The 13,786-nt window shown below is 45.4% G+C and overlaps 2 protein-coding genes across 2 annotated transcripts; one reads left to right on the top strand and one right to left on the bottom strand.

The window, feature by feature from the left end:
• Nucleotides 1–1,859: 1,859 nt before the first annotated feature.
• LOC117844652 (xylan O-acetyltransferase 7) lies at nucleotides 1,860–5,809 on the top strand. The gene is made up of 5 exons (XM_034725385.2): nucleotides 1,860–2,652; nucleotides 3,119–3,299; nucleotides 3,377–3,576; nucleotides 3,695–3,880; nucleotides 5,167–5,809. Exons 1-5 carry the CDS (start codon nucleotides 2,117–2,119, stop codon nucleotides 5,540–5,542), a joined length of 1,479 nt encoding a protein of 492 aa, XP_034581276.1. The 5' UTR covers nucleotides 1,860–2,116; the 3' UTR covers nucleotides 5,543–5,809.
• On the bottom strand, nucleotides 5,666–12,739 carry LOC117844651 (probable AMP deaminase). Its single transcript, XM_034725384.2, has 19 exons — nucleotides 12,378–12,739; nucleotides 11,602–11,783; nucleotides 10,621–10,810; nucleotides 10,099–10,277; nucleotides 9,957–10,008; nucleotides 9,722–9,849; nucleotides 8,706–8,885; nucleotides 8,519–8,586; nucleotides 8,293–8,435; nucleotides 8,131–8,192; nucleotides 7,871–7,984; nucleotides 7,578–7,718; nucleotides 7,276–7,428; nucleotides 7,038–7,091; nucleotides 6,856–6,966; nucleotides 6,590–6,763; nucleotides 6,413–6,493; nucleotides 6,197–6,295; nucleotides 5,666–6,095 (listed from the first exon to the last, which is right to left on the bottom strand). Exons 1-19 carry the CDS (start codon nucleotides 12,670–12,672, stop codon nucleotides 6,027–6,029), a joined length of 2,475 nt encoding a protein of 824 aa, XP_034581275.1. The 5' UTR covers nucleotides 12,673–12,739; the 3' UTR covers nucleotides 5,666–6,026.
• Between the last annotated feature and the right edge of the window lie 1,047 nt (nucleotides 12,740–13,786).

The following is a 13,786-nucleotide window of genomic DNA, read 5'->3' as shown; positions in this document are numbered from 1 at the left end:
GGGCAAGGATGTCATGTGTGTGTGTGTGTTGGATTTTGGAAGAGTCCGGCAGTTGTGCCGTGCGCTATGGCGGACGGGGAGTCCGATAGCGATAAAAACTTGGATCCTTGTGTAGGATCAACCCCACTCAATGTTCTGGGTATTAAAGGAAAACTTTACGAAAACCCCTTTTGGAACAACCCCCTGCATGTGCTAAAATTTAGCTTTTCCGCAAATAAACTCTAGCCTATCCTTGTTATACTTGTGCATAAACTTGCTTGTATCCCCCTCCGTGGATGGGGTTGGACTTGTTGAGTACGTTTGTACTCACCCTTGCTTCGTTGCTACAGAGGAGGACCCAGACTTCGTCGCCGAGGACCTTGAGTAGAGGTTGCGTCCGCACCCGACGCTGCCTGTGGTGTTGGCCTGCCCAAGATGCTGCTGCTGCCGTGTAGTCCCGAGTGCTGTCTTTTGGCAGTCGCTTGGTTAGCCGCCGTTATTTATTTACTGTTTATCGCTGCGTGGCTTTCACGCTCGCTCCCTCGGGAGTTGTACGGTAACTGAATTATCTGTCGAATAAATGTGTTATCAGCCTCCTGGGACTGATATTTGTATCACATTTAGTCTCTACTTATGTGGGGACGCTTCAGCTTGGCTGATCGATGGAGATCTTGTGGAGTGGGGCAACATTGCTCACCACTCTGACGGCGACAAGAGAAACAGATCCGTGACGTGGAATACTGTGGCGGGCATAGCAAGGTCCCCGTGCACGGTGTTTCTTTGAGGCGACGAGAGCGAGGTAGAGTCCAACAGCCCCTACACGTTGTGTTATCATGGTGGCGACTGCGAGAGATCCGGATTCGGTGATATCACTTTATCAGATGGAATGTGGTGTTGCAGCGGCACTACAATGGAGGGTCCCGCATGGCGGTGGCCTTCTCGGTACGGTGCAATTGTGACATCCTGGCCTAAAGCTTAATAAGATTGATAGAATACTCATACCAACAAGTTGCAACTTCTTTTCCGGAAGCTCATCCTCAAAGAACTCCGGGGTTAAGCGTGCTTGGTCCGGAGCAATTTCGGGATGGGTGACCGACCGGGAAGTTCTTCCCGGGTGCGCACGAGTGAGGACAAAGTGCGCAGAAAAGACTTGTGTTGGTCTGTGAGGGAATTCCTGATATCCTAGAGAGCTGCCAGGTGTAAGCGGGCCCGGCCCCGAGGGGGCGGACCCGGGGCCGGGACGCCACAACAATCTGTTTCTATTGGTTCCCTATCAACGCAGGGGTCAGGGGTCTGGAGGTTTCGGCGACTACATGAGCGTTAATGTTGGTGGGTGTCGTGGAAAGGCTTCGGCTCTGCTGCAGTTGTCGGCGCGGAGTTAAAGGCTTCGGCTCTGCTGCAGTTGTCGGCGCGGAGTTAAATCTGCTTGAGATTTGTTGAGTTCGGCGCGTGACCGGTCGATGTGTTGTTAAGTTAAGTTAAGCACGATGACGTGGTGTGGCATGTGTTGATGATCCAATCCAACCTGCCGGTATTTGTGTTGTTTTTTCATTTGTTGTTTTCGCTCCGTCTGGCTCTCGTTTCGTATACCAACATTTTCATTTTGGACTTGCATACGCATAAAGTACGCTGTACAAACATACTATGAGTAGTAGTGCGTACATCACTGAGGACTGAACAGTGTCCGTCTCCAAGTTCATCTTCGTTCCAACTCCCGAGAGTGGGGATGGCCCTGGCAATTTGGCATGGAAATTCATGAATGAATGAATGAATGAATTTTAGAAGAGCGAGCGAGGGCGGTAGCAGGCAGGTGGGGGCGGAGTCGCGTGGCCCACCTCTGATCTCCGTAGGAGTAGAAAATTCCTAACAATTCATCCCACCACCCACCCCACCCAGTTGTTGCCTGGGTTGGGACTCCGTCTTCCTTGTCGTCTCCCTCCATTCCCTTCCCCGGCCGCCGCCGCCTCCTCCTCCTCCTCCTCCCCCTCCCCCATTCCATTATTTCCATCCATCAGCAACACCCAGCACAGCCAATCAATTTCCCCTTTGGGATCCTCTCTCTCTATATACTGGAGTGGCTAGTCAAAACCAATCCAATTCGGCTTTGGTTTCTCAGCTGCAGAGCAGACGGGCGGCGATGCAGCACCGGCGCAAGCCCGCGTCCGCTGCGGCGCCGGCCGTCACCAAGCCGCCGCCCTCTCGCAGGCCCACCGCGCCGCTGTCGCTCGCGGGCCTCGTCGTCGTCATCTTCCTGGTGGCCGTCTTCCTCTACAACGACGACGCCGTCAAGCCCACCGAGACCGTCGCAGTCGCGGGGCGGGCGAGGTCTCCGGACCTGCGGGTCCTGCACCAACAACACGACGAGGACGTGGAGGTGGAGGACCAGGTCGTGAGGGATGGGGACGCCAACCACAAGCAAGCACAGACGGAGGACAAGCAAGCAGAGACGACGGAGGAGAAGCACCAACAACAACAGGTGGTGGTGCGGCTGCCGGCGGGTTGCGATCTGTACCAGGGGCGGTGGACGTACGACGCGGCCGGGGAGCGGTCGCCGCTGTACCGGGAGTCGGAGTGCGAGTTCCTGACGGAGCAGGTGACGTGCATGCGAAACGGCCGCCGCGACGACTCCTACCAGAAGTGGAGGTGGCAGCCCCACGGATGCGACCTGCCCAGGTACCTACCAGGCATTTCGTTGCTTTTCTGATTGATTGATTCACTGGTTGGTTTGTTTGCTACGCTTGGTTGCTTGGATTAATGGAGCAGCATTCTGTTTTCGAATTCGGTTTGGTTTCCTCACAAGACAATGCATGTGCTTGCTTGCTTGACCAGTAACTAAGCTCGATATTGCTATCCAAATTGCAAATTTCAAATTCGTTGTTTCATTCTTCGATGATTTGATTGATGAAATGCACATGATCGATTGAGAGAAGAAGTTTTGCAATGATTTTGGGATCCCTATGCTGCTGCACAAGTGCTAGATCCAGCCTCGTATACTACTCCGTGCACATGCCGCGGAATTAGGACTAGGAATGTTACAGATCCCTGGTAGCCACCGACACTTGATTTTCCCTCTAGTAGCCTGGTAGTATGCAGTAAATAATAGTATAATACTGTATATAAAAAGTAATAAATCATGCAGGTTTGACGCGTCGCTGCTTCTGGAGCGGCTGCGGAACAAGCGGCTCATGTTCGTGGGGGACTCGCTCAACCGCAACCAGTGGGAGTCCATGGTGTGCCTGGTGCAGTCCGTCGTGCCCACGGGCCAAAAGACGCTGCAAAAGTTCGTCAACAACGGATCGCTCAACGTCTTCACCGCGCACGTACGTTATGGTTTGCTTGTCAATTTCGCAGCAGCAGCAGCAGCAGCAATGCTAACAAAAAAGGAATGCGCGCGCAGGAGTACAACGCCACCGTGGAGTTCTACTGGGCGCCCTTCCTGGTCCAGTCCAACTCGGACGACCCCCAGGTGCACAGCGTCATGGACCGTGTCATCGCCTGGCGCGCCATCGCCAAGCACGCCAACAACTGGAAGGGCGTCGACTACCTCATCTTCAACACCTACATCTGGTGGCTCAACACCTTCGAGATGAAAGTCCTGTGAGTTTTTTTTTATTTCTCTTCAGCTCTGCCCTTGCTGTGCTGCATTGCTGTCCAGTGGCATTTCGAAGGAGATGATGACGACGCTTGCATTGCATATTTGCATATGATTCGGCAGAAAAGGAAGTGGTGCTCTGAGGAATCATAACAAGGGAGCAGCAGGAGGGTGGAGCAAGTACGCTCTGGTGGACCGGCCGGTGGCGTACCGGGAGGTGCTCAAGACGTGGGCAAAATGGGTGGACCGCCACATCGACCCCAACCGAACCACTGTCTTCTTCATGGGCATGTCGCCCAACCACATCACGTACGTCTCTTCATCTTCTTCTGCTAATGTAATTTCCACCGTGAGCGAGAGCCATTCATTGATCGAGCTGAGCTAGCTTGGCCGCCGATCGATATAGTCTAGGCGAGAGGGAAGGGAGGGAGGATTCTCCGATCCAGCCAGAGTTTGACCATCCATATGTAGTGGGTGGAAGAAACTTCCAAGAGCAAGAGGGAAAGAAAAACTTGTTTTGGACATTTGACAGCTAAAGGGATGAACATAAAATAAAATAAAATCCGTCTAGATCAACAACAAGTAAAGTAATTCTGCGCTCTGGACAGCTGGTAGCCACAGCTCTGTTTGAGTGACTGGGACTGCCTGAGAAACACAAAGGCAGGCTTGGTAGCTGGATGCATGTGATCTGACTGCGTCCTAGAGCAGATCAGAATTGCCCATGCATGCTCAACTAGTTCTAGGTGCTACTTTAGTAGTGTCGCATCGGCGCATCTGAGGAGGACTAAACATGAGCTAATTATAAAATTAATTGCAGAACTCCTGAGCTAATTCGCGAGATGAATCTATTAAGCCTAATTAATCCATCATTAGCAAATGATTACTGTAGCACCACATTGTTAAATTATGGACTAATTAGACTTAATAGATTTGTCACGAATTAGACTCCATCTGTGTAATTAGTTTTGTAATTAGTCTATGTTTAATACTTCTAATTAGTACAAACATCCGATGTGACAGGTGCTAAATTTTAGTTGGTATCCGAACACCCTCGTAGTCGCTGACACACATATCTATTTGTTTATGCTCTTTATCTATTTATGTTCTTTATGCGAACAGCGACTGGGTGATGCATCCATGATCAGTTCCTGCCAAGCCAGGTGGTCACCCTCCCACCCTACCTACCTGTTGCCAATGCACCCTGCCTCTACAATACAAATCCCATGTCGCAGCCACGTATGTGTCTGTACGTAGGTGTCGCATCCTCATCAGCCAAGGTAGCAGTAATGTTTCGCCGGAACAAAATCCAGCCTATACTACTAGGAGCAGCTTTATTGTCTTTTCCTTGGCTTTTTGGTTGGCAAGCGTTGCTTTCATTCGATTCTCTACTGCCTCTCCTTGAAAGAGAGATGATGAAAGGGAGGCTTGGGAATCCTGTCACGATGCAAAAAGCGCAAGAGGATTCCATCAAAGAAGAAAACAAGATGCCCTCCCCTTGTTTCTTTGTTTCCGGGGCATGCTGCATGCCATGCTGGCTTTGAGGGAGGGAGTAACTTAAAGTTAATAATAACGCTGGATGATGCATTGCGTTGCAGGCCTTGGGCTTGGGGCAACGGCGGCGGCATCAAGTGCGCCATGGAGACGCAGCCGATCGTGAACCGGACGGAGCCCCTCAACATCGGCACGGACTGGCGGCTGCACGGCGTGGCGCGCGGGGTGCTGGCGCGGCACCTCCGCCGCGTCCCCGTCCACCTCGTCGACATCACCGCCCTCTCCGAGCTCCGCAAGGACGCCCACACCTCCGTGCACACGCTGCGCCAGGGGAAGCTGCTCACCCCGGAGCAGCAGGCAGACCCCAAGACCTACGCAGACTGCATCCACTGGTGCCTCCCGGGACTGCCAGACACATGGAACCACTTCATCTACGCCCGCATCGTCTCCGCTCCTCCTCTTCCCCCCACATCCCACTAGCTAAAGCTTCTAGTTTCCCTTCACCATTCACTCTACTCTGCCTAGCTGCTAGTTCTTCTTTCTGTAAAGTAGCAAGTAATTAACAATTCTTTTGTTAGAGAAAGAAACAACCACCGCAGCACGTAAAACGTAACAGGTACATACACAAACCGACGCACCAATATAATTACGTACATCGAATCCAACAAGGTCACATTCCAATAATGTAACTTCTAACTATATAGGATTTCAACTTTCTTATTCAATGTGCTACCACCTTCAGTGTCACACCGGACCAAGTATCTAGGAGGCCTTGGGGCTATCATCGCATGATCCTATTCAGCCACTCTGCGGGTAAGCAACGGAAAGTAGGATCAGCTCGACACCTTTTTCTCCTCCCTTGCAACCCCGGGCAGGCTGCACAGACTTGCTTCTTCTAGCAAGGTTTCCAACCATGGAACTATGCGCCAGTCTGGACAGGATGCCAGGGCATCAGAGTAAATCTTCACCGGTCAATTTCTTCCGGTAGTTTAACATTTCTTAAATGTATTAGCTCCATTTCTTCTTTCCAAATCTGCAACCGTAGTACCAACAATATTATAAACAGATACAGCCTAACTTACAAGAACCATTGGCAAGACATATATCATATAAACATAAAAAAGGGGTGCATACCGTGTGTCGAAATTCAACCCTGATGTGAGGAACATTTGTCTGGTGAATGTCATTGCCCTCAGGACCCCTTCTGTAGTAGTTTCTCCCGATCCAGTGAGACTAAAAAAGACAATGTTAGAGCTCTTATAAAGAGGCGGAGAAGAAGATGGTGAATCCACCACCCAAGATCCAGAATGACAAGCAAAACAAACTAACATATAAATGAGCAACTTATACCTTCAGCCTGTGAGAGAAACCGGACTGGTACACAGAATTCCTAGCAATTTCACACAAGTCACATGAACTCAATTTCCAAAGCTGCCAAGAATAACAAGTATCAGCAGGCATGATAAGATAAGCAGGCATAAAACAAAACATCACAGATAGAGGCAGGGATGGAGGAAGGGACGCTACCGAAGCAGCGATACTGTATTCTTCAACCAAAGGTTCCTTCGTCAGGTGAATTTGTAAAGGGTCATCAGTTGAGAGAGATACGTTAAGTCCTCTTAAGAAAAATGTAGGGAAAGGATTCCGGTGATAGTCAATAAACAACGAGTTGTTACTTAAAGGAGACATTGCGAGACCAATCTGAATACAGCCAAAAAGAAGAAAATTAGTTTCTCTCAAGGGACCATACGAATCAAATGGATGTTCAATCACTAGAAAATACCATCACTAACCTGAGCAAGATAGTACAGGTACTGAAGAACAGGGGATTTCCTTAGATTAACCCCATGAGCAATGTTATGAGAAGTAAGAAATGCTGCAGCAAGATGGTCAATATCGCCAGCCTGAAGATAACAGATATCAGGTCAATATGTTCAAGTTCAATCTGGAGATGTGATCTGTGTTACTCATATACCTCGCCACAGTGTGGACGGAGTTTGATTGTTGTCATGCCCTTGGACTCACGAAGCTGCTCGTACCAGAAAAAGAAATAAAAAATCAAATCAACCAGTGTGATGTACCAGATGAATTGTGAAAGGGAAGCTAGAATTTATGAAAAATAAAATTCACACTTAAAACTTCATTTCTGCAGAGGATTTTCCGTGCTATTTTCATTAACTGAGCACAGGCAGATTTCCATGCAAACTGTTTACCTTGTTCAGTGTGTACAGATTGGCATAACAATAGTACACATAATATGCATAGGCTGGGTTGAAAACATTAGTCCATTGCTCAGGTGTTGGCATATGTTTTGTTGGGCGTCTTTCTGGTTTGCTTTCATCATCCACCAAATCCAACCCAACAACCTGAAGAATATAAGCACAAAAATGATAATTATAGCTGCATCCTCAGCCCTCAAGAAAACGAATATGATGCAAATGGTCCCTTTCGAAATAGGGGAAACAATAAGGTTGAAACCACCCATTCGGCGGATTATACAAGTATTTACACTAACCTGTTCTAAGAAAACATGCAGCTGAGGATGCGAAGCAGGGTCAATAGTTACTTCGTAAAGAGGGAGAAAAATATTGTCAAGAAGGTTTTGGAACGAATTGATTGTGCCCATCTCCCTGTATATGTTGTATATCCGAGGAATCTGCAGAGAAAAATGAAACAATATTTAGTGCAGCTATCTTGGTAAAAACAAAAAATAAAACACATAAACTGTATTCTTGTTCCATTGGTGTTAGCCATAGTTTAATATTTGGTCAATAAACACACTTGGACTCAAGAAGGGGGGCTATCAACCTGAATTAACCAAACAACATTCTCACTGTATAATTCATTGTTCACTATCCAACTTGCCATCTGGTCCCATTCACTTTTCTTCCTCCCATAGATAGATATCCGATACTCAGCCATCTGATGAAAGTAGTTACAAGAGTCATTAGCTGGGCCCATTTTAGAAGAACGAATTGCTAAAATCCATAGCATAGCATCCTAGAAAGATTACTAAAATAAGAACCAGTTCCATTACTTACAAAACAAGTTATGAAAAGATAACACACCTGATATTTACTTGCTTCAAGGTCAGAAAACACTTCTTTTGTGAGCTCAGCAAGGAAGCGACCTGTCCATGTGCAAATCACACTCACCATGAGCTGAATCCAGCACATAAATAATAGCTTCACCATAGCTGAGATGTACTCATCAAGACAAAATATTTGCACCTTGAATAAGATTATCCTGTTTTAAGAAGATCTCCCTCAGGCGAGATTGGCCACACGGATTGTATTTTAGATTGAACTTGTCAAAACGATGAAATGTGCTCTTATCAGCATGGACATCTAAGAGATCAACATTGAGGTCATACCTGGCAGAGATGTCAATGGGTTACTTAAAAGCTAGTAATCAAAAGATGCATACAAGCAAAATCATATATAGAAATTCAGTTACCCAGTCAAGTCCAAACTCTCAAAAACCTCCTTAAGAGTCAAATAGGTACCATCTCTAAAGATTACAACCTGCAAAAAAAAAAAATTGGAGCGAAGTCAAATGCAGAACAACCCAGATCTCAGGTCAAGAATTATTAGATTCCACCCGAGACAATAACAGGAGTTCAGAAAAGAAAAGGTAGATGCACCTCGTCAGGTTCCTTCCTCAACTTTGACTTGATAAATCTCAACAAATGCTTCTGGTTCATGCATGCCGAGTGATGAACGTGAGTATCAACCTTCCGAACATTGTAGAAGTCCCGGTGTGGTGCAGCTTTCTGAGCAAGCAGTTCTCTATCCGCATTGACCATCAGATGAAGATTAAATTTCTGACAAATCCACAAGAGTGAACATAAGAAGGAGCAAATATAAAATGGTGCACGCACTATTACCATTTATTCAGTAAGATTTATGAATCAGCCTATCTTGAAAACCTGATCTGGAACACATTCACTATATGCCAGATTGCCAGCAACCGCAACAAGATTCATGAACCAAGCTAGCTTATATGTTATACTGATGCATATTCTTACTAGCTTGTAATGTTATACTGATGCATACTCTTAGTAGCCAAACTTGTAATCTTGTTGTTGCTTTTTCTTAGTACTCCCTCTGTCCTACGTTCAACTTTTTCAAAAGTCAAATCTTTTTAACTTTGACCAACAATATCTCTAAAAATAATTTATTTCAAATAGAAAAAGTTACATATTATAATAGTTGGTTTCATGATAAATCAACTAACATTATTTTTATGTTATTAGTCTCTATGATTATTTCTCTATTCGCAGTCAAAGATGAGAAGATTTGACTTTGAAAAAGTCTAAACGTAGCTATATTCTGGGACGGAGGGAGTAGCTCCATAGCTTGCATCTTTCTAATATTTTGCCCTTGTTCTTTTAAAGGCTCTCACTGTGACGCACTCCTCACAGTTTTTGGTCAAAAATACTAAACCACAGTGGCACAGGAGTTCTTTCTATGCCAGGTGCCAGAAAATACGTATGCAAAATGCATGCCAACATGGACCATCACATGCTTTCACGAAAAGGCTTGGTTGTCGTGACATTCCCATCACTAGATGTCTAGACTGAGTAGAGTAGTAGACTACATAGCATATACCCATGCAGAAGGAGCAGCGATAGAAAGAAAACAGTATGAATAGAATTACTTGCTCTAGAAGATTTAAACGGTGGTGGCACACAGTTCGAATATCCCCAGCAGCCAACACACGGAGGATGTAGTGCATATCAGTAAAGAAAGTAGTTGCATCAGCAACAGGATAGAGTCTTTCTTTAGCTGTAAAGACACAGAGAAAGGTGTGATGGTCAGTGTACCATAAACCGAGTCATCAATACATAAAGTTACATGTAGAAATAAAAAAGATGGAATTATTTGTTACTCACAATCTTTATTGGGGTATACATGAACGACACCATCAACCATCTCAAAATGGTGCTGAAAGATAGAAAATAATTAGGGAAAGAGAAAGTAGCTCAGATGAATTTATTTCTGGTCACATGCTCATATCTAAAGAACTGCACTTACTTCAGTTTTAGCCTGATGTTCATAATTGAAAGGATTTGGGTTAGGTTTTGGAGTACTAGGATCAGTTATAATCTCCTTCTCCCAAGGAGCAACTTCTTCTCTGAATATGTACCTCTCACGCAGCTCAAGACATTTCTGAAGAACTTTATATGCTTCAATTTCATCAGAAGAAGGAGTCTCTGAGGATGATAAAAGGGAGTGTAAGATTTTTGACACATATAAGCAAAGAACATATGCAACAGTAGGTTTCAAAGCAAGTTAGCATTCTGGTAAGTTCATGGAATGAAAAATACATTGCAACACCCAACCTCTTATTGAAAAGAAGTACCCTCCCTATCTTACCCCATGAACCAACACCAAACCAAAGAAAGAAAATGCTGGCATGTGGACATATGCAGAAAAAATAACAATCCCCGAAGCTGAACATGTTCTAAAAGAAAGGAAGACCCAATGAGCAAAGAAATACTGTTTTGCTTACAACAGACTGAATCAAATAGATAAAAGGGATAAAGTAGTCCATACCAACAGCTGTGATGTTGATCTTACTAAAGGTTTCATGTTCAGGCTCCTTTCGGAGTATATCAGCTGCTATTGGGTTAAGCTGGGGCACATGCAGACTACCAGTTGCACTATGGGATCTAATCATCTGTGTTGATGGTACTGCTTTTAACTCCCCATTCTGGCTTGTTTTATCTGGAAGGAGCTCTGATGCCTGAGCAATGGAACAAATAGGCAACAAATCACTGTTAGTCTATAAAAAAAGTAAGATACATTTGCAAGGAAAATAGAATACTTCCCAACACTCACAAAAAAAAGTAGGACTGCAACATAGGAGAAAATGTCACAACAAAATTGCAGAAGAAACACATAAAACAAAATTCAAGTTTTAGTGAAGCAATACTGGCTAACCATATTGAGAGAAAACAGAATAAATTACCATTTGTAATTCCATATGCAATTGGAAGTATACTTGGGAAAAAAATGAACAACGTAATCCTTTTTAACATTTGTTAATTACTAATTTGCAAGAATTACGATTTGTAATTCCATATGCAATTGGAAGTATATTTTGAAAAAAAATGAACAGTGTAAATCTATTTTTTTTACATTTGTTAATTACTAATTTGCAATAATCTACTCATGCTGTTGCAGCTTAGACCAGCCCCTAGGCAATAGACAGATGCGAGGATGGTCCATCTCTACATCATGCTGTAAATAACACATACATGGTAATCACTTGGTATGTGTTACTTGCAACATAGCTCAAGAAGCTTTACTTGATAATCTATATAACTTAAGCCAAGGCCTAAATACAGCGAGCTGAACCTCCCAGAACCGCATGTGGTTTAAGCCAGGTTGCATTTAGCTAAACAAAGTGCAACGTTTTAAGATCCTCAAATCAAACAATTTATGAAACTGATGGATACAATTTACACACTGATAGAAATATAACAAACACATTGGTTTTGCTGGTTAGAGTAAGAAAAAACATCTGAGACTTACAACAGCACCATTTGAGGCCAAGTAAGCAGCATCATTCTTGGCATCTGGAACAAGATCCTCCTCCTCATCCGAATCTTCAATTCTCTCGAACGCACTGACACTAGGGACAGGGGACTTTGGTGTAGTCGATCTAACAATAGCTCCAACTCTTTTAGTTGAACCTGGAGAAATTACTGGCCTACCTGATAGGTAAAGAAGTCCAACATTAGCAGGAGAACTGGACCAGCAATACAGCCATGCTAACCATGTCTTCATGAATGTTCCTAAGTGTGAAGACATCACTGCCACCTACTAAATAGTAAATAGATCCTGTTTTTCAGGTTTTCCCATGTGCTAATCAGGATGCTTTTGCAGGTTGCAGTACCCGCATCCATTGCTATAGCCACTTGAGGGGCCCAAAAAAGGTGTCATGGAGCTAGATACCATTCTGAGATGTCAACTTGCGAATGTCCTCAAATTTTCAGAGAAATTACCGACTCTTAGATGGTCAGCATAAACTACACCAGGACACCTCTAGTGAAACCTAATAGCCGCCAAAGGAGATCAACTGACAACACTCTCTCTGGATCAAACGACGCACGGAATGCAGCACAGTAACATTGAACAAATCAAGCGATCGCGCAGATTGCACAAGCACATAGAAAAACACTTGGTGATGCTTAGCACGCTTTACTTCCCTACGTCGTACTACCGCGCCGATCGCATCACACATCACCACTACGAGGTGGAGCCTAGGAGGCAAAAACAAAAGAAAACAGAGTGTGCGGGGGGCGTACCCTCTCGGCCGGTGTGGAGCGGCGGGAGCCCCGGCGGGATGGGCATGGTGCGGCGATCGTGGTCCCTGTGCGCCGGAGTGTGGTCTTGGTCCTCTTCGGCGTCCTCCAGATCGTAGTCGTGGGCTTCGCCGTCGGGGAGGAGGGGGGTGCGGCGGCGTTGGTCGCGGTCGAGGGAGCGGGCGAAGCGGAGGAGCTGGTCGAGGGTCTTGCGGTGCATGTAGTAGGCCGAGGCCGCGGCGAAGGAGGCGCCGACGAGCGCCGCGACGGCGAGGTGGAGGGCGTAGGGGGAGTCCATCGCGCCGCCGCCGCCGCCACCAAGCTGGCTGGGGTTTGGGCGAGTAGTTTGATGAGGGGCGCCGCCGAATGCTCGGGGGAAACCGGCGGGTGAGCTTTATACGACAGCAGGGGAGGTGGGTCACTCACTCGGTCGCTGATAGGTGGGGTCCGCTCTTTCTACGCAACGAATCTATGTGTGGACATTCTCCGGGGTACCCTACCTCTTACTCCTGCCTTGGCATTTAATTTATTCACCAACAATTTTAATTTCTCCTTTCTCCCAAAAAACATCTTTATTTTTTGGTCTAAAAATGAGCCTTGTTTTCCATGTTTAATTGAAGTTTAGTGAAAATAAATTAAGTCTTTGAAGCAATTTTAGTTAAAATATAAATATTGAAAAATGCATGGCTAACTAAGAGGCACTCATGAACTGGAATTTTTGTTTGTCAAAGCATGAGATGGAACGGTTTTGAATGGGAAATTGAAAGAAGGTGTATAATAGTAGGGCCAAATGTAAGGATTGGGGAGAGAACAAGGGATACCTGACTACTCAAGGTGAAGATGAGAGCGACCTTGCTTTTGCTTGTACATTTGTCACAACCAGAGTAATCCAAATGAGATATGCCCTGAAACGTGTGTCGTTCAGCATCATTCGTCCAATTGGTTTGGGACAGACATGATCAACTTTTGGCAATTGGGAAGTGCCATGATAGCATAATTCTAGGAAGATATGGAGCGAATAGTTCCTTTTTTATAAAAAAAAAAAGAGTTAAGTTATTCAGCTAGCTAGAGGACCGTTGAAGCTACGCATGCATCTTGGTAGCTGTTAGGCACAAGCCCAGTTGAAGGAAAAATATCTGGTTCGTGTAATAATACTCCAAGGACACACAAAAAAAATAGAGGTTAATAGTTACATAGCGTGTACCATCCAATCACAGAGAAGTTTACCAAAAATATGCCCCAGAAAATGCAACGGGTAAAATCTCTTTGCTGGTCGGGCGTGTCAATTTGAAAGACCGAACCTTAGGGCTCTTTCAAATTAAACCTGTCATCCTAGACCGGATTACATATTTTCAAATATCTTCCACCTCGATTTGTGCAATCCGCGCGTCAAAACTAATCCTGCTTTTTAT

Source organism: Setaria viridis, chromosome 2 (assembly GCF_005286985.2).
Source record: "Setaria viridis chromosome 2, Setaria_viridis_v4.0, whole genome shotgun sequence".
Taxonomy (NCBI): Eukaryota; Viridiplantae; Streptophyta; class Magnoliopsida; order Poales; family Poaceae; genus Setaria; species Setaria viridis.
The sequence above is the reverse complement of the archived record's forward strand: the minus strand, read 5'-3'. Positions and strand labels throughout refer to the sequence as shown.